This window comes from Rhinoraja longicauda, chromosome 9 (genome assembly GCF_053455715.1).
Source record: "Rhinoraja longicauda isolate Sanriku21f chromosome 9, sRhiLon1.1, whole genome shotgun sequence".
NCBI lineage: Eukaryota > Metazoa > Chordata > Chondrichthyes > Rajiformes > Arhynchobatidae > Rhinoraja > Rhinoraja longicauda.
The window spans coordinates 4,708,630-4,730,045 of NC_135961.1; the positions used below are offsets into that span (position 1 = coordinate 4,708,630).

Here is a 21,416-nt window from a genome sequence, read left to right on the forward strand (position 1 = left end):
TAGTCATGTGTTGTATTTCTGCTGACTGGTTAGCATGCAACAAAGGCTTTTCACTGTACCTCGCTCGGTACATGTGATGATTAACTAAACTGAACCGAGCACGCTTTGGATATCCTTGTTCTAAATTTCTTATATTAGCCATTTCAAAGTTCTTATGTCAAATATGGGCCACTAGCATAATAGTTAAAGATTGTGAGAAACACAGAATGCTTTATCGTTGCAAGTATTGACTATGTACAGCTGAACTGTTTTTGATCATATTAATTTCCAATTGTTCATTGATCTTTATTGTTCTAATGCATAAATTTTGTATTGATCAATAAAAATGTATTGGTTTTAAGTTCCCGAATGAGTATTAGTAAAGTCTGCAAACAATAATTAAGAAATCAATCTTTTATTAACAATACTCCAATACTATAATACATTTTGCTTTACAGAGATTTAACACTACTGTCGATATTGTGAATATAACTTAGCAGTAACAGTATCAGCTCTAATTGATGGTAAACAAGTACATATTCTTAAACACTTATATAGCAGTGCTGTGATTAGAATCTCAGTGAATGGTATTTACAGGCAAATTACATGCCTTATTAATTCTGCTTGTACGGTTAAAAATATCCAGTGGTGCAATTATCAATTTAAACTTGACTGGTATTTTGGAAAGTATTTTGAACTTCACAAGGCTAATATAAAGTTCAGCTAGTCACGCACCACTAATCGAGGAGTAAAAAATGACCTATAGTGGTCAATTCAGAAATAACGTACCATTAAATAATATAAAAGCTTAGCTACACAAGTTTTGTTTTAAAGTATTTCTTTTAGAAAAAGCCAGGTCATAGTAATGGCACTGCTAAAATTTACAAACTCATTGAATTTTAATTATTTGATTCTAATTTACATCGCACACTTGTTGTCAATTTTCAACAGCAATAATGCATTCCGAGAAAGCAAGATAAACAAAAATGTGTGGAAAATTAGGCCTCTTTTTGCCATGAAATTCATATCAATTTTACTGCACCAACCTCTTCAGTTATTATTTCAGCTCCACAGCATACTACCCTATATATCTCAATGGTAACAGATTTCAAAAAATTCCTTCACTTGCTCCCCCCCCCCTCCCCCCTCCCCTCAAGCTGACTTAAGAGTAATGTGGCTGCCATTTTACATCCAAACCTTTCATTTCCAAACACTGCCATTTTATCTACCACGATACCTTTGCTAAAATAGTGGGCAGAACAATATCATGCAGATTTGTGTTAAATAACAGAAAAATGGCAGATATATTCAACAGGTGAAGCAGCATCAATGGGAGAGAAATGGAGTTCATATTTCTGGTTGACATCCAATAAACGGCCATTGACCAAATATATCCCCATTTATCTCTCTCCACGTGTAGCCTGACCTGCTGGGTATTCCCCAAAAAAAGGTTTTATTTCAGCTGCGCAATGTTTGCAGCATTTTGCTTTCAGATGCATTAAGGTGTTCATTTAAAAATATATATTCATAGAACATGGATGTCACTGTCCAGAATGAAATTAATAACCTCCAAGCTTAGATGGCAGTTAATAAGTTAATTGTAAGGATGGACTTTAAGTCACATTTTACTAATCTTGCACTGTGTTGACTCTTCTGTGCCTATGTAATTCAATTACTCACTGTTGAACGATGAGTGGAAATGATACAAATCTTAAGTATGTTATTGGAAAATATTAAGTTGGGAGATTGATTTACAGGAAATCTTCACTCATCTTTACCTTCCTGCGGAATATAGCGTGTCAATTGGGATTAGGGAGCCAGCAGCATATTATTCTGCTGTGGCCATCACCTGCTGTAATTCTCCATTACTTTGCACTACCAATCTCAAGTTGGTGTTGTAACAATACAGATTAACAGCAAACATATCCTCCTCGATAGCACATTGGACTTCTTCCAAGAGGAAATCCTTGCTCCCTATAGACTGTCACATCATGTGCGAACCATCTGATTATGTAGCACACTGGAGGTGAACAATAAACCTCATTTATTGATAATTAATTCACTGGAAGTGTGTGTGTGTGTGTGTTAACTTGTGCTCACCCCTATCTTTTCTTAATGACTTGCATTAGATGTTTTGCTACTTAATTGTATTAAGTAAAACTAACAGGAGAGAGATTTAACCATAAAAATATTAAAATGTACGTAATAAATGTTACAATATTATCTCGTGATCTTATATCATGTGCTGACCACCACCCTCCATCAGTAAAAGTTAGAAAGGCATATACCTTCATAATCATTATATTTCATGCATATTGTTGGGCCAAATTATTATTTTTAAGAACTGATCATTTTGTTGTTACAGTAGTGATCTTAGAATATACTGAGGGTGATGAGCAAAATCAGAGCAGCAAATAAAGAGAACGCAGAACAAAAGTATAACTGACCAGAAGCTTTTAAATGACTTTCAAAGCTGCAACGGTTCAAGATGAAAGTGTTTAAGGAAAGTTTAGAAGTCTACTAAGGATGTATAAAACTTTACACATGTAAAGTGCTGCCTTTATGAAATGATGCAGCAATTTAGTCACAATTTTTATTCAGTTGCACATTCAGTTATTCAGCTGAACACGCAAAGACCAGAGTAGATACCACAGAACAAAAAATATCCTGGAGACCATCTTGATACTTTGAATCTTGATGCCACAATGTATTGAATTTGTTGGAATCACTCTGGATGCCAGAACGTCACACACAAAAGAAACCAGAAGGCCCTTTTGGCTCCTCAATTCCCTGGCACAAATAAAAGCGTAATTTTAATGCAGTCTAATTTCATCAGGCACTCACATATAGCTGGGACTTCTTAGTCAAAGATTGTGAAAGCAAGTGATTAGATGTAACAGAACTATCATTCTGATTTTCTGAGCACTAACCTTTGCATTTACGTGAGCTCTGGTAGTGCAGATTACTCACTTGGACTTTGCTAACTTGAACTATTTAGAATTACTAAACCAAGCAACAAATTGCTGGTAATTTTCAGTTTGCAAGTGTAATCCCACAATTCTGTTCCACTCCTGATCTGACCGTGACTTCTTGCAGATTCCAATTAATGTCAACGTAAATTTAAAAGCACACTTCACTTATCTGGACAAATTACAATCCATTGACAATGAATTCGACAATTCCAGGTGATTCACCCCATTTATCATTTAATCTACCCTGCCTTCCATCCAATCAATAACCTGCCTTTTGTTTTTACAAATCTCCTCCCCATTTTCCAGCTATTTTCTCTCTTGCAACTTGCAGAGATGGGGAATTTAATGAAATAGCAGCTCCGCTTGGCTTGCCCAAGATGCAGCATGGTTTGGAGTTTCTCCAGCATCTTCTCTTTCATTACCTTCAAATAATCTGAGCCTAGTTTACACAAGCATCCCTCATAATCTAATCTTGAGCAATATTCTGATTAACCCAAGGAAGTATATCTCGAGATGTGGTGTTGATAACTGTACATATCATCAAACTGGTCTTACCAGGACTCTGCCCTGTCATAGCAGAATATCTGTCCCATTGTTTTAGCCTTCTATTTGCATTTTTGATTTTATTTTTATACTTGACTACTGGAAGTTATAGGTCTATGGGTGATCACACGGTCACCTGGATTGAGACTGGTTTACCTCTATATATACTAAAAAATGGCACTGCGGAGATAAGTAAATCAAGCAGGAGCTGGATTGAGATGAATCCAACTTCTGTTCAACAATATCCTTCTTCACGCTAGTTTTCTTTCTCCAATCTTGAGGCTTACATTAATTGTTTATAGAAAACATTCAATGTAAAAAAAAAGGAAATGCTGGAAACACTCAGCATCTCAACCAGCACTTGTGAAGAGACACTCTTCTGTTTTTAGTTAAGCTTTAAAGCATTAGCAGTATTTTGGGTCTAGTTAAAGAATCCTACATGTATTTTGCAAGAATTCCATACATTAAGCTAGAAGAATTATATATTGACAAAAAAGACAAAGTGTTGGTGTAAGTTAGCAGGTCAGGCAGCATCTCTGGAGAACATGGATAGATGACGTTTCCAGTTGGGACCCTTCTCCCAACCCGAAACGTCACCAATCCATGTTCTCCGGAGATGCTGCCAGCCCCACCGAGTTACTCCAGCACCGTGTCCTTTTTTGTAAATCAGCATCTGCAGTTCCTTGTAACTATATATTGACAAGTGGCATAAACTGTTAGCACTGTTGGCTCACAGCTCCAGAGGCCTGGGTTCAATCCAGACCCATGCTGCCATATGTGTGGTAGTTTCCTATAAGTTTCAGTATAATTTTTGGTTCAGTATTCAAATTTACTCAATGAAATGAGTGGAGCCACCTTGCTTTCAAGTACAAAATGTTTTTACATACAATATTATTGCACGAGTGCATTCCTGTGTGCATATTTAAATAGGAATGGAGCCGAGAGAGGCAAAAGGGGCAATGTTTGAGCAAAGAGGTGGTGAAAGAGAAGTTCGAGATTATGAAGATGGGAAATAGATTTGGTACTTCATCTGCTTTAGATCTAGCTCAAGGATGCCACTTAGAGGTTACAGGTTACATCAATAACATTTGATGCTTTTTTGTGGTAATTGGGATTGTTTAACCTGCAAGTGCATGTGGGATGCTGTGCACATTTCCATTACCTTTGTTTTACAGCAACAGAAAAGATTTTCAAAGATATACATGATTTTCCATACATGGCTCAGAATTTGGAAACCAATTAGTTGCAAGGGGATCTCCTTATGAAAAGCACACCATATTAGACTTTTGAAAGAAGTACCCTAAATCTTGGCTTTGTATTCCTTCAGTTTTTACTGCAACATGCTTGTCTTGAAAATAGCAGACTATTATCTCAAGCCCAAAGCTCAAAAATGGTCTTCAAGTGTACAGTCAATTCTCCTTGAAAACATAAAAATAATAAATAGAGCACAAAGCACACTGCTGGAAGAACTCAGGTGGTCAGGCTGCATCCGAAGAGCCAAAGGGAGAGTCGATTTTTCAGATCAAGATCCTACATCAGGACTGAGAAACGTTGAAATATTAAAGACAGACATTAAGATAAAATAAGAAATATGGAAACAAAGGATTGCAGATGCTGGTTTATACCAAAGATGGATAGTTTGTTCTGCAGCTTAAACTGTAGCAGTGTTATTTATTTTAATGAGATAGACATTATGCTGGAATAAATTGGCAGGTCAGGTAGCATCTGAAGAAGGGTCTCGACCCAAAATTCACCAATCCTTTTTCTCCAGAGATGCTGCCTGACCTGCCCAGTTAGAACTTTGTCTCTATCTCATTAAAATAAATAACACTCTTAGTTTAAGCTGCAGAACAATTTTCATGCCACCAGGGGGTGCTGATATGTTGTCCAAACCAGACAGAGCTTCTTAGCACCCTGCAGTAGCAGAGGTCTATACATGTAGTTGAAGTCACTTTTCACACACAGCCTTTTATGACTAGTGTGTCAGTGTAGGATAAATAAAATAAACACAAATCCAGAAGTTTCAATCCCTCCAGATTACTCGAGGTGTGTCCCACACAACCTTATATACAACTGAGATTTTACCCCACAAGGGGTAAACTGAAATATGCAGCAGTGAACTGCAATTTTTCACTTGATGGGGAATAACAAGTGGAGAACACGAGCGCCGACTAATAATAATCTACCCGTGTCTTCATTTCTGAGAGATAGTATCGGCTCTCCAAAGAGAAAATGCTCCAAAGGCAGAAAATGTACTTGTTCCCTCAGCAACAGAAAAAAAGAAATGGCCCAAATCACTAAACAGAGAATATAATACCTTCTTTCTCTTACATGGAATTTGAAAATATGCCAATGGGCTGTGGGTTAATGAGTCAGTTTATGTTGCCAGATACACAGACAACATTGGTAGTACATGGGCAAAAAGCCAAGGCATATAATACAATTTACTTGCAGAAAATTTCCAAAAGATACAAGGGGTTTAAAAATATGGTCTACATATTTACAGAAATCTTCTACATTGTGAGGTGCACCGCAGGATATTAAAAAAACCCCATTGGGTCCATACATGAAATACCAAAAGGGACACAGGAAGCCTAAATGTGCAATTTGAACCAACATATAAAAACTCCAACTTTTCTATATTAGACCTACACACTGCAACATTGGTTTGCAATCCCAACTGATTTTTTTCAATATGTCTGCAGCCTTTTGACAGTTGCAAACACTATCCCTCTTCTGATGACTCTCCGTTATCACATTAGGAGGGGTTATCATCAGCTGATTCCACCTATTGTAAGTCATAGGTTCCACCTACTGAAGAACCTCTTGTAATAGATCCCTTTCTGCCATCCCACCACAACTGCAGCACTCATCCCACCTCGTAACCCTCTGCCATAAAACCGAGCCAGTCTCATCAGAAACCTGGACCTGGCATATGCTTCTGAAATCATGTCAAGTTTTATTCGTATGCTTTTATCCAATGCTCCATTATCATGTGAAATTCCTGTTGCGCACTTGTCTTGACATGTGAACCTCAATTTCTCTAATTGAATGTTAGAAAACAGAGTTCATTATCAACAATTCTATCAAATTCCATTCAATGATCAACAATTTCATTGTGGACAACCAACAATTTCATCCCTCAGGCCAAAAGCATGGATGCAATGCAATGTTGGCAAACTTATTTTATTCAAATTGAGTTGTCCACTGTCTTATCTGCTGAATCACAAAAGTTGGCTATTTTTCTCTGCAACAAATCAGTTGTCACCCCCACGCATGGCTATTCAAATGCTCACCTGGAAAAACTCCCAAAACTACCATGTGGATCCTAAAGACCACAAGCTCCTTTGTTGATCCACACTATGTGGATAATGTGATTGTTGATCCACATTAGGTCCCATTGCTCAGTACCCCTTTTCTAAAATTCTCATCCTTGTGTTTTCATCCAAAACTTTGCTTCTCCTTATCCTCAAATTCTTAAATGTGGGTCTCATGCCTCGAGTTGTCTGTTTGTCGCTGAAAATCCTTCCCGAAACCTTTCATACAATGAAAAATTGAACTGCACTATACAGTGCCTTGGTCAGATACTTTATCAAGTACTGCGATCAGTTTGGGAAAACCAACGCCAGGAAAAATATCAAAGAGGACTTTTCCTATTTCTAATCAATGGTAATCAACTCAAAATATTTAAACTCCATTATTGTATCCACAAACACTACATTACTGACTGCGAATTCGCCAAAGCAATGGCTATGTTTTAAAGACTCAAACATCATTCGGAATGCATGACCATTGAATACTGCGTGTTCAGTTTGCAAGGTTGTCAAATGCTATACATTTTACTTCATTTTCTAAACACTGACTGAAAGAATTGAAGTATTTAGAATGAGAATCGATTTTAAGCAAAGATATTAAAAATATCAAGGTCTTTGAAACAAGAGGAGAGGTGAGGAGTAGGAAATGAAATTGAGGCACTGATTCAGCACTATAAATCTAAATTTCGCAGGAGTGTATAATTGTAGGAAGTATATTTGGTATTATATATAAGGTTATAGGAAATCTCAAACATGTAAGTCATGAAACTATCCTGCTGAAGATTTGAGCTGTGCAAGATCTTGGTGGGCATTTAATAGTCCTATGTCCAAGTCATCAAAAGTTCAAAATCACTCCCTAAACCTCCTTAGTTATGCTGCACTCTTCCTTGACACATCACGTCCTATGTCTCCTTTATTTTGGTTATTATTTTTGCTCCTTTGAACATCATGGACTTTTATTCATTTAAAAGCAATAATGTGTTGATTCAAACCAGAGAGCATCCATTTTGTATGGATGAAAATCAACATGGTATGAATGCTTTTAAAGGGACTATTTATGGCTACCTAGCATGATGAAGTGTTAATTTTTAAAAGCATCCATAGATTCAAGAAGATATTACTTGTGAAAGCAAGTTATTATCTACAATTTCCGTTTAAATGTAAAATTGCTCCAAAAGTCACTGTCGACAGAATATAAATGGAAGACAGCGATGTAAAGTGATATCAAGGTTTGTGAAAATACACCAGCACAATTTTGATTTTGGGGCAATAAATGAAAGTTGAAACAATGGACATAGGGTGGGAGTTACAAGGACCCAATTACCAGTTTACAGAAGTATCTTGAGATATTGTTGCCATGATCTCGTGATCAAGAGTCAAGCACATCACTCTGAGTTTGATGGCTTTTGTTTGATTATATAAAACAGAAATCTTCACGCACACCGGTTTGATATATAGCGGTATTATCTTGACGAGGTTTCATCTTAATTGCGTATGTGATGACATCAGTGATATCATCCAGCGTAAAGGACTGATAATTCTAACACCAGCAAATGTTGATGTGCAACTTTGACCACTTGGAGCTGCAGCAGTATTTTCTTGTCTCTCTCTCTCTCTTGGCAACTATTCAGACTCCAAAGAGCAGCAGTACACGGGGATAAGCCTCTTCATTATATCAGTTATTTCACTTGCAGGCGATCAGAATACAGATGAAAGCAAGCCATCTTCTCTGGGCAAGCAAACTGGAATGTCAAAGTAATCAGACATATTTCTCGGATTTCACGGCTGAATGATATCACAAAATGTTCTACAGTATGAAAGAAAATAGTTGACATAAAAAAGGAAGAGTGGAAAATTAAGATTAGATATAAAATTTAGCGGTACTGCCAAACAGAAAAATCAGGGAATAAAATGGCAATGCAAGGGATCGAGAGAGTAGAACATTGATAAGACTGGATATTGACTACAGAGGGGCAAGGGAATGCAATGGTTCCATGGCTGCAGGTGATAAATGTGGCAGCATGGAGTTGAGACAATAAAAGAGTGAAGAGGAGGATGAGGATAGTCAAGGCAATGTTATGGGTCACAGGGATCTTGGAGAATCAGCAAACCAAACTTTTTAGTGAGAGTACTGGACTTCCACAATGAGTTTAGAGATACTGCGCTTAGATAATGAGTTTAGAGACCCTTTGGCCCACCAAGTCCATGTTCTAGTCAGATGACTAGAAACATGCACTCGCACATGATATCTACTTCAAATACCCATATTTGTCCCAACATTTAAACCTTTTGTAAGGCACCCACTGATGAACATAAAGAAGTGGTCCTGTAATACCACCCTGTCCTCATCTGATCAGTCAGATCAGGTTCTAGTCATTTGCTCGTTCCATTAACATCGTCCCTCTCCATTTGATGTTAGTGATCTAGCAACATGAAAATACTTTCTCCAAATCAGATTTTCTTCTCACCTGGGTTGGATTTCAATTTTCTTTCCTTATCAGGTTTTCTATTAAATATCATTCCATTATTTGCTGATTTACACACCAAGAATGTCATTCTTAAATGTAATCATACAGAACACCATAGATGAACCTCAGCTTCTTCATCCCAACAATTGTGCCTAGCTTGTAAAATCTTGCTGTATGTTTATGTTCATGATGATAGCTGCAGACGTATCTTCATAAAACAATCAGTGACTAGTACTGTCAAATTTTATAGCAACTATAATGAAAGAAATGCTCCTATCTTCCCCATCACCCCATGGAAGCACGTTGTTGTTGTTGTTTTGACTTTATTTACAAGAGTATAAATACTCTTAAGAAAGCCGCATATCCATGTCTTTTTCGTAACGATCCTGAGCAATCACACCATTGAGCAGCAGATTGACTAATTACACCGCAGGTTGGGTGTGTGTGTGTGTGTTGTGTGTGTGTGTGTGTGTATGTGTGTGTGTGTGTGCGCGCGCGCATAAGAGAGAGAAGCGTTGCATGCAGCATTAACCTTTCCACGTTCATATTTTTTAATATAGCAATCCATTACACTTTCAACAGTGCATTAGATCCCGTTCTTAATAGGGAAATACACACTCAGTATAAACTTGATAAAACCTTCCCTCCCCTATTAGATGAATGCAAGTGAAGAATTTACTTGGGTGATACACTGATACAAACCTTTTTTGGTTTTAGTCTCTGAATACTATTTTGGGATTTAGTCAGTGATTTACCCAATAAACAGCTTTCCATCTATTAAATCATCTCTAGGAATAAAGGGTATGGTTGAAATGCAGAGATTTGCACAATTCCCACTGTCAGCAACACGTTGTACAATGGCTCTCACTTGTACTAAGTTAGAGCATGTCGAAGTATGGATCCTGCCAAAATCTGGAACCCAATCCTCCAGATATGTAGCAATGTCCTCTCACAATATTTACAATCCACCCCAAAAGATGACTAACAAAGGTGCCAGAGATAACGCACAGAGAAAACCCTCTAGAAAAGATGTTCTCACCTTTGACAGTCTGAGACTCGAAGCAGTTAAATATGGTACAGATAAGAACTATGTTATGATTTACTGCTCTGCGGAATATATCATCAATAATATACCCTGGGAATATACCATCATTAAGTAAAATGATGGTAAAATTAATTACTTCTTTCCAAAACAAGAAAATCCCATCTCCCCCATTATTGTTTTAATTTGTGGTCTGCTTGCTATATGTTGTTTTTCAAATATAAATATGTATAATAGAAAATATCAGAATGAAAATCCTTCCCGTTCTTTCTCTGAGCCAGACGGATTAATTCCAATTACACGGAACCACAGTAGAAGGAACTATATATGAAGTTAGTAATTGCAAACAAAATCAGTTTAAGCTTTTTGTGACTTTGTGTAATAACTCAATTGTATCAATAATACAAAAATGATCCAATTTCTATTGGTCCAAATCTTAAATTTCCCTTGCTCAGTGCTAAAAAACAATATCGAATTAGCAATGATGTACACAGTAGTGACTTCTGGGACTGAATTCAAGTTCAGCTAGACCTATTAAAAGTATGTTCTACCTATAAAAGAGGTTGGTTGAGTATAAAACTGAAAATTATCACTACTGCACAAAAACAGAGAACCTAAAGTATATTAAGTTAATTTAATAGCATATGAAACTAAAATCCCACTGCCAAGTCTGAAAAATGTTTAAATGAACAATGCATTTGCAGCAAGCTTTTAGTTTGCATAAAGTAATTCTCAAAACACATCTGTCAATACACCATTTTTAAACACAAAATGGATTATTTAAATACCTATCTGTTTTTGGAATAGAGCAGGCTGCAAAGATCAACCCCTCATCTCTTGACAAAGCGGAAAATTCTGTTAATTATAAAAATGCATGCATCCTTTACCGCGTCCATCACATCCTCCCCACATTATGGCGCAGTTCCACCCCCGAGAACTGTTCATAACCCAAACAGTTCGCAAGTCGGAAATACATTCCCAAGCCAAGTTACCATGTGGCAGAAGAGGCTTGCAGCACAGCAAGTCCATCCTGACAGTTTCCAGAATGGTCATTTATACACACAGGTTGTCTATAGGTTGGGAATTAGTAAACTGGGGAAGACCTGTTTTCCTTGAATAATGTAAAATGGCGGGATGGCCATAGTTTAGAGATACAGCATGAAAACAGGTTCTACGGCCCACCGAGTCAAGGCCGACCAATGATCACTCCATACACTAGCTCCATCCTACACACTAGGGACAACTTACAGAAGCCAATTAACCTACAAACCCGTACGTCTTTGGAGTATGGGAGGAAACCAGAGCACCCGGAGAAAACCCACGCAGTCACGGGGAGAACATGCAAACTCTGTAGACAGCACCCGTAGTCAGAATTCAACCCAAATCTCTGGTGCTGTGAGGCAGCAAATCTACTGATATGCCATTTGACACACTGTTATTCAAGTAGCTTAGAATAATTAGCAGATATATATGACTAGAATTCCACCGGTTCATGTAATTGACATCTTCAACAATGAAACTCTGAATTAATTTTAATTCTGAGTTAAAAACATTACTTGAATAATTAGTTAATTATTCCAATTTTCCAGGTCTGCTTTTTAAATGTTTTCTGGACTGTTTCCTCTGATTTAATGAAAACCCATAAAAAAATTTAGAAACAATTTTGATATTATTGCTAAACATACATTTTGAATTCAACTTCAAAAGAACAGGAACTTCCAAAGTCAGTAATACTCAAATATCTACAGACCTAGGATCAATTTGGCATCAGAGAAACTAGATGGTTTCACAATACACTGCAGATGCTGGAATTTGGAATGCAAAACAAATTGTGGGAGGAGAAAATGAGCATAGATTTGGTAGTTTGAGGGAAGAACAGCACCTTATATTCCTCTTGGGACAGCCTACAACCTAATGGCATACACATTGAATTCTCCAATTTCAGGTTAAACACCGGCATTAGGTCACCGGCATTTGGGCAGCACAGCTGTAGAGTTGCTGCCTTACAACGCCGAAGACCCGGGTTCGATCCCGACTACTGTCTGTACGGAGTTTGTACGTTCGCCCCGTGACCTGCGTGGGTTTTCTCCAAGATCTTCGGTTTCCTCCCACTCTCCAAGACGTACAGGTATGTAGGTTAATTGGCTTGGTAAATGTAACAATTGTCCCTGGTGCGTGAAGGAAAATGTTAATGTACGGGAATCGCTTGTCGGCACGGACCTGGTGGGTCAAAGTGCCTGTTTCCGTGCTGTATCTCTAAACTAAACTCTTTTCATCTATTTCCGCTGCTGCACACACACTTTTCAGCTTCTTTCACCTCCTCCGCCTGCTCAACTCCCACCCCTCTTATTCCAGATCTCCCATTTTTCTCCACCCTCCCCTCTGTTCCCTACCACCAACTATCCCACCGTCTAGTTCTGCACCCTTTTACCTTCTCCACATCGCCTCCTACCTTTGTTACTTTTTCCTACCTTCTCTTCTCCAATCATCCCCTCCTTACCTGGATCCACCTAAGCCCTTCACCTCTTTCTACCAGCTATCTCCCCTCTAACCCAACAGGCAAAAGAAAGATCCTAACCCAAAACATCATCTGTCCATTTTCCTCCACAGATGCTACCTGACCCACCAAATTCCTCCAACTGCTTGTGTTTTGCTCAAGATTTCAGAAGCTGGCATCTCTTGCATCTTAATATTTCTGGTGAATCATGCTGATTTATAAACATGCATAGCCAAAATGGGACTAGCTTAGTTGGGACACCATAGATGAGTTGGGCCGAAGAGCCAGTTTCTGTGCTGTATGACTCTCCATATAGCTTGGTCTATTGTCTTATAATTGCCCAAGAACATGAACAGTATTTATGTCATTAAATAAAGCACATACGGCTTCAATTCTTTTGTTGCCTTTACCCCATTTCCTGTTCTCAGACACCTATTTATCCAGAATATTTAGTCAACTTCAACAGCATCACGCCAGTAGTTAATTCAATATCTTTGAAGCCATGCATCCTAATTTGAAAATCCTGGAAAGGATAACAGAGATTATGATGCAAGGATTAAAAATATATAAAATTCAAGACATTAGAAGTGGTAGTAAAATAATTCTTTTCAAATGTTAATCATTTTCAATTGCTTTTAAGCAATTATTAAACAAAACTGTAACCATGGTCATCCCTGCATCTATAACATACTCAAATGTCAGTAATCAGCAAATACATCGTTCTGAAATCTTTTATGCTGTAAAGAATTCATTGGATCTGATGAAATCAAGACCACACGTCTGAAGTTTTTGCTGTGTTAAAGGTGAGCCAATTTCTTGGTCCTTCAATGACAGGGATATCCTCCTCTTGCCATTAAACCATTACTTGACTCAGCTGCTAGATAACTTTCTCCCCAGTGTGAAGGCCCTTGAACTTATGCCCTACCACTCAACATGCTATCCAAAGCTCTGCATTCTTTTATAGTTCTTCTCAGCAATGTTCGGACACCATTTGAAATTTTAAAGCTGCTTTGGTTAACATTTGCTTTATTACTTTTGCTAAGCACAGAAAAAAAAAAGTCTCATTAACCACTTTCCAAATACATTTCACAAAAAATGTTACTGCAGTGAATTCTACATGCATTTCTATCTGGTCAAAATTCTAAAGAGGGCATGATACTCTTTATCTCTCTTGAAATATAGATTTAGGCATGTGACAGTGGTGTTTACTCATCGTAAAATAACATAACACAAAACAAGCTACAAAATGATTAGCAGCATAATTAAATCTTCAAACACTAACTATTAATTGGAAGCTATAACTGCAGAAATGCTTACAAAAAGCTGCCAATGTGCTCTAATCAAAATTCAATGCATTGTTAAAATAAAAACCCCAGGCTTCCAAAAAAAAAACGGATTTGCTGTAAATACTACATAAGGTGAATCTGGCACATGTTATCAATGTGCAAAAGCATCTTTAAATTGGGAGGGCCAGACATTACCGTCTAATGTGCTACAAAACTATTGACAGTGGAGTCAGAAATAGATTTGACAAAATTTCATGAAGATTCTTGCTGTGCCATTGCATTGGCATTAGCTTTCTCGGAAAATGACCATTATATGCTTTACAATCAACTGTGAAACATGTTCGTTCTAACCAGCCAATTTATTTTACAATTCTTTTCAAAATGTCTCAAAGGTATCAAGAGATTCCACAATTCAAGCTAAGCATCTGCTATGTTCAAGCTCATTTGATTCTGTTGTCTTGCATTGTCAAATAAACCATTAGATGGAGTGCTTTATTATAGAAATTCCTTCTCAAGGAAATACGACATTATCCATCTCTGCTGAATGGTCATGCAGTGGGATAGAGATATTGAACAAGTCTGGGGGCGAGTGTGTCCCATGTTCTTGGGAGGTGCACAAAAGAAAAGTAGGATTAGCAATGAAAAAGGAAATTCTAACAAATCATAGGTCTTACAGTACAAAGTTGCTCTGAACACCTGCCTCCATTTCTATTTAGGTTTCTTCCTGCATCTGCAGATGCTAAATCAAATCTTGAATGCATTTTTGATGGAAACTTCCCTTCTCAAAGAAAACAGATAAACTGAAGTTCACAACATTATCAAACAAACGTTTTATTAGCATCTAAAAACAGAATGCACCCAACATTCAAATGATTTTTTTTCCAGCCGTTACTCACTGCAGTACGAGGGACAAATCACAAACATTTATTTTGGGGACTAACGGAGACCAGACTATAAGAGGACTTTAAAACGTGTTCTTTTTTTACAAAACAGAAAGTATTACAATTTTTTTCTACACCTCAGTACTGCACTGCTCTCTGTGAAAGGGCTAGGCGCTTGCTGTCAACAGGATAAAATTTAAAACAAAAACTCATTTTCAAAGCATTAAATTTAAATATTGTAGCAGCTTCAGAGGATGGAAAAATGCAGATTATGCCCATTTTTCAAGTATTACTGTTACCACCGATATTCCATCCCAACTGTAACAGCTACAAGTTTACCTTTCTTCCATAGGAAGGTCAATTAAAAAATTTTTTTGGCAAGCTATTATAATCTTTCTCAAGTTAGAAGAAATATGGGAGTTCTGGCCTCTAAGCGTGAAAAAAAAAATGTCATTACCTACCGTGTTCAACTAAAGAACAACAGTCTGTACAGGTCAGTTGTACACATTAACTTCAGTTATTAGAGTGAAAGATGTACATCGGATTAAATTCTGTCTTGCAGACTACAGTGACTTTTTTTCAAGTTCCAGTCAACCATTTTGTCCACTGCAGAGATGACCACCTATACAAAATACTGCCATTGTACGTGACATTATGTCCCCTCAGTATCTGTATTTTCTGTTACAGGCTGATTTTCTAAGTCATCCTTCTCACTTTCATCTGATGAAGATGCAAGACTCACAGACACTTCTGGGTCATTGTTTGCAAGCTCCTTGTTTGGCGGCTGGCTGTCTGTTTCTGAGAAATCACCATTTACACGAGGCCGATCATCAGATTTTTCATGATCAGTGGTCCCTTGATAAAAGTCAAACCTATGCCGTGGAGGAACCCAATTATCTTGCTCTCTGTCTCTCCCAAAACGGCTGCCATTTACATCTCGGCGAAACCCAAAATCACGGTCATCACGATCTCTCTGACGTTCCCAAGGCCTGCTTCGATCATCGAAATCTCTGTGCGTCTCCTGGTCAAAACCTCGGCTCCACATCAGGCCAGTTCTGCCATCAAACCTGAAATTTCTTCCGCCAAACCTTTCATGATCATCATGAAAACTTTTAGGGGCCCCAAAGGGCACACCTCGACGCTCACGTTCATCAAAATCTCTCGAGCCCCATCTTTGGTCAGGCCCAAATCCAAACTGCTCACGTCTGCCAAGATTGTCTCTATTATCTACTGGTGGGAAGCGGTAATCTCGATCACCTTCCTGCTGCACGTTGTCTCGTTGAAAAGTGTTATCGTTTCCAGCAGATCGTCTTTCATCTCCTGTACCTTGGCTCGCATTTCTGCTGCTCTCAACATTAGGGACCCCAGATCTTGTGAATGTGCCTTCAAGCCGATTGAAAGAATTTCCTGGTGGAAAAGGAGCTCTGGATCCTGATTGGTGAGAACCGTCAATTGCTACTGAAGGGGGCATGTTTGGCTGAGGTGGCATCAGCAATGGAAACCGCTGCCCTGGTGAGGGTGGCATCATTCCAGCACGGACATCCAGTGAGAGCACTCCGGATAGTCTTGATCCAGTCATACTTGGTGGTGGCAAACTTGGTGGTCCTGGTGCAGGCGTTGAAGGCTGCATTCCCAGAACAGACCCACTCGATCCTGCACTTTGAGTTCCTGTAACAGTAAGTTGTTGTAATAAATAATATGTAGCAAGGTGTACACAACCACATTCCATAACCGCAATAATCAAAATGAATCTCCTCCATTTCTTGTAACTATCTTGTTACTTGTTCTTGTTACTAATAATAATAATAATAATGCATTACATTTATATAGCGCTTTTCTAAACACTCAAAGACGCTTTACAGGGTTTACTAAAACATAGAAGAAAAAAAAAAAAGATAAATGAGTAAACGAACAGAAAAGGAAAAAGAAGGTGAGGTGACGGTCAGTGGTTGAAGGCAGTGCTGAACAGGTGAGACTTCAGTGATGTTTTGAATGTGGTGAGTGAGGAGGAGTCTCTGACGGTTTGGGGTAGCGAGTTCCAGAGTGTGGGAGCAGCGATGGAGAAAGCCCTGTCCCCCCCAGGATCTGAGTTTGGTCCGGATGGGGGTACACAGGAGGTTAGCAGCAGCAGAGCGGAGGGTGCGGGTGGGAGTGTGTCTGTGGAGGAGGTCAGTCAGGTAGGATGGGGCCAGCTTACTGGATACAGAATTGGCTTCATGGAAGGAAGCAGAGAATGGTGGCAGAAGGTCTGTTTGCGGATTGAAGGCCTGTAACTGGTAGTATGCCTCAGGGATCTGTGCGATTTGTCATCTATATCTATGATTTGGATGAGAATGCATACGGCATGATTTATAAGTTTGCAGATGACACCAAAATAGTTGGTATCGTAGACAGTGAAGATGGTTATTAAGAATTAAAGCAGGATCTTAATCAACAAATGACAAATGGAGTCTTATTCAGGTAAGTGAGGTGCAGTAATTTGGGAAGTCAAAACGGGCAAGACCTTCTTAGTGAATGGTTGGGCTCTGGGGAGTTTCATAGAGTAGAGTGAACTAGGAGCAGAAGTACATAGTTCCCTGAAAATGGTGTCGCAGATAGATACGGTGGTGAAGGAAGCTTATGGCATATTGGCCTTCATCACTCAGGGAATTAGGTATAAAAGTAGAAACGTCATGTGGCAATCGTCCAAGATGCTGGTGAATCCACATTTAAGAGTATTATGTTCGGTTTGGATCACCTACCATAGGAATAATACCATGCCTTTAAACTGGAAAGAGTGCAGATTATATTTATGACACCTATTTATCAACTATAACTCTGCCTTCAAGTCCTATTGTACTTGACTTTGACTTGATTGCATTTATGATCTAATTATTATCTGATTTGATAGCAATCAAAACAAAGCTCTCCACTCTACCATGGTACACATGACTTTAATAAACCTAAACTGGAGGAGGTTGCCATTATTGTTTGCAGTGCAGGAGACTGAGGGGTGATATTATAGATGCATAGAAAATCATGTGGGAAATAGATAGGGTGAATGTAGAGTCTTTTACCCAGGGTAAGGAAGTCAAGAACCAGAGGGCATAGATTTAAGGTGAGAGGGGAACCTGAGGATGGTGGGTACTTGGAATGAGCTGCCTGAGGAAGTAGTTGAGGCAGATACATCAATGTTTAAAAGACATTGAACAGATATAGGGATAGGATCAGTGGAACACGAGCCAAATGTGGGCAAAAGGAAGTGGTTTAGATGGGCCATCATGGTCGGCATGAAGGAGGAAGCAAGCCACTGGGCCAGCTTCCATGCTACATGATTATGATACTAAAAGCTAACATTGAGATTGGTTGAGACAGATCGTGTGATAAGGAGCAAGAGTACTGATCGTTATCAAGACATTTAGAAGACATTTGGTGAGGCATAATCATGACAATATGCAATCATGATAGTTCACATTAAGTGGAAGAATCCTTTAGAGTTCTAGGTGAAGAATTGAATGGGGATAGTCAGCATGTTTGGTAAGTAATATCTCATGAATATGATGAGATTTTTTGAAAAGGTGACCAAGAGGATTGACGAAGGTAGATGTAATAATCTCTATGGAGTTTAGCCAGGTGACCAAAAAGTCTCTCATGGTAGCCTATTCCAGAAGGATGGAACATTTCTGCTCCAAGGTGAACTAGCCTTATCGATACAAAGTTGGCTTGGTGGTAGGAGGAATGATAGTGAAGGAGTCACACAAGACTGCAGATACTAGACCAAGAAGGGTCTTGACCCAAAATATCACCTGCCCAAATCCCTCCACAAATGGATGCTGCATGACCTGCTGAGTTCCTCCAGCTGTTTTTTTTTTTGTGGTAGTGAATGACTGCTGTTCAGATTTGAAGTCTTTGACAAGTGGGGTGCTGCGGGAGGTGGTGTTTAAATCCTGTTGTTTGTTGTATATACTGATTTGGCTAAGAATGCAGGTGACCACGGCAGGATATTTACAGTGAAAGGGTGGGTTCTAGGAACACAGACTTATGGGTGCAAGTACACATTTTTCTTAAAGTGGAAATACAGATAGACAGGGTAATGAAGGTGGTATATGATATGCCTGCCTTCATAGGCCATGATGCCGTTTGAACAGTACCAAGTATAGGGAGTTGGGACATCACATATCAGCTGTACAAATAGTGTATAGTTCGAGTCGCCATACTATGGGAACGATGTGATTGTGCTAGAGAGAATGCAGAAACCATTCACAACAATGTTGCCTGGACTGGAGGCTTAATTTATAAGGAGAGATTGAATAGGCTGGGCTTGTTTTTCCTGCAGAGGAGGATGAGACATCTATTAAATCATGGAGGGTATAGAGCTAGTAGATAATCACAGTCCTTTTCTCAGGGTAGCGGAGTCAAAAACTAGAGGGCACAGGTTTGAGGTGAGAGGGGAAAGATTTAAAGGGGAACTGAGGGGCAAGTTTATCCCACATGGATCCACTGTGGGTATATGGATCGAGCTGCCAGAGGAAGTGGTGGAAGGAAATACAGCTAAAATGCTGAAAAGATATTTGTATAAGTACATGCAAAGGGAAAGTTTAGAGGGATGTGGTCTAAATGCAAATGATTCTAGCTTAGGTAGACATGTCAGTTAGCAGGGATGCGATAGGCCAAAGGAGCCTGTTTACTCTGATATATAACACTATGAATCTAAGTATTCCAATGAGTTTACATACCTGGTCCAGATGTAGATGTCGTATCTGCTGTCGATGTCTGGCTGCCTGCGCGTGATGTGCCCAGGTCCTTTGATCTACTTGCACCAGTTGGGAGAGGCTGTGCACCAACTGGATTAAACAAACCTCCTGGTGGAATATTAGGAGTTGGGAGATTGCTGTGACCAGAGCCTATTTGCGAAAGGAGGTTTCCAAATGAGGAATCCTTTGCACTGTCTTGGGTGTTTGAGAGAGGCGGACAAACTAGAGCTGAAGAATAATTGTTTTGCAGTTATTTGCTAATTTTAAGATATCAAGCACAAAAACAATTTTAGTAAAGAAAAGTCCAGTGGGAATGCATTCAGCTTCAATGTATTTTGCTTTCAACAAATAATACAGTAATAAATCACAATCCAAATCTATTTTGCTCTTCAAATTTTTAATCAATATCAATCATCATTATAGAATTGAGTATATATAATAATCAATCTTCAATTGAAACAATTATACTCACAGGTCTGTACTGGAGGAATCGAAGGTCCAACGACTGGATGTGGGACAACGGGAGGCGGTGGCAGATACCCTGTGTGTTAGATTAAAGAGAGCCCATCAGTTTGGTAAGTCATGATTTTCATGAGATCGTCCCATTTCAGATACTGGAACACAAAATCTAGATTAACAGAACAGTCGAAGCTGGAACAAAGCAGACCTGGTATAAAGCGGATGTAAACGAAAATCTTAGTATTTTTAAGGAAGTTACCCCTGAGTTTCTGGCTGATATCAATCCGCCCACAATCACCAAAACATTATCTAATCATCACAATGTGAGATCTTGCACGTAAAACGATGCAACATTTCCAACATTACGACACTAAGCAGTACTTAATTAATAGCACTGCACTCGCGCTATCTTCAAGTCACGTGGAGTAACTGCAAGTCTGTCTTTATTAATTAAAGCCAAAGAGATCTATTATAATAGTAAAACTAAACCAAAGTATTTGGGGAAAATCCTAAAACCAATAATGTGTAAGAAGGAACTGCAGATGCTGGTTTAAACCGTAGACACAAAAAGTTGGAGTAACTCAGCGGGACAGGCAGCATCTCTGGAGAGAAGGAATGGGTGACGTTTCGGGTCGAGACCCTTCGGAAAACCCGAAACGTCACCCATCTTCTCTCCAGAGATGCTGCCTGTCTGAAGCCCAAATTGTTATTCTTTAATTCTGATTGTGTTTGCAGCCAGTGAACCAACCAACTGAACTGTATCACCCTGCAATTTGTTTAAGAAGAATACCAAATAAAAAAATGGTTTAAAAGCAGAAAAAAAAAAAAATGGAGGTAATGGAAAGCTGGGAAGAAAAAGTAAATGTTGGAAACACTGAACTGGTCAACATCTGCAGAGAGAGAGAAACCATTTGTGTTTCAGATCATTAGTTCATTGTAAATTTCTGATGTTTCTTGACCTGAGAGGTGAATTCTATTCCCTTGCCATGTGCTGTTTGATCTGCTGTGAATTTTCAGTATAATTTGCTTTATTACAAACAAATTATTACAATGAACACCAGGAAGAAGTAACTACAAACTTGCAATATGTTCCCTTCAACAAAAGTCAAGCCCTCTCCACTTCCAGTATTTTTAAAATTAATTTCAGATCTGCTACTTTTCTAGCTTCATAAGATCACGTTCATAAGTGATAGGAGCAGAATTAGACCATTTGGCCCATCAAGTCTACTCCGTCATTCAATC

The 21,416-nt window shown here is 38.7% G+C and overlaps 1 protein-coding gene across 4 annotated transcripts in view; it reads right to left on the bottom strand.

The window, feature by feature from the left end:
- Positions 1-21,416, bottom strand: part of scaf8 (SR-related CTD-associated factor 8) — a 178,173-nt gene that overhangs the window by 65,223 nt on the left and 91,534 nt on the right. For 2 of the 4 annotated variants that reach the window (XM_078404707.1, XM_078404710.1), the window contains 3 exons: positions 20,188-20,256; positions 19,698-19,943; positions 13,220-16,650 (listed from right to left, as the gene is read on the bottom strand). In XM_078404707.1, the coding sequence (XP_078260833.1) occupies positions 15,635-16,650; positions 19,698-19,943; positions 20,188-20,256 (1,331 nt within the window). In that variant the 3' untranslated portion in view covers positions 13,220-15,634. Of the gene's footprint in view, positions 1-13,218; positions 16,651-19,697; positions 19,944-20,187; positions 20,257-21,416 lie in introns of those variants that run through there. The other 2 variants (XR_013547612.1, XM_078404709.1) reach the window with 2 other exon arrangements.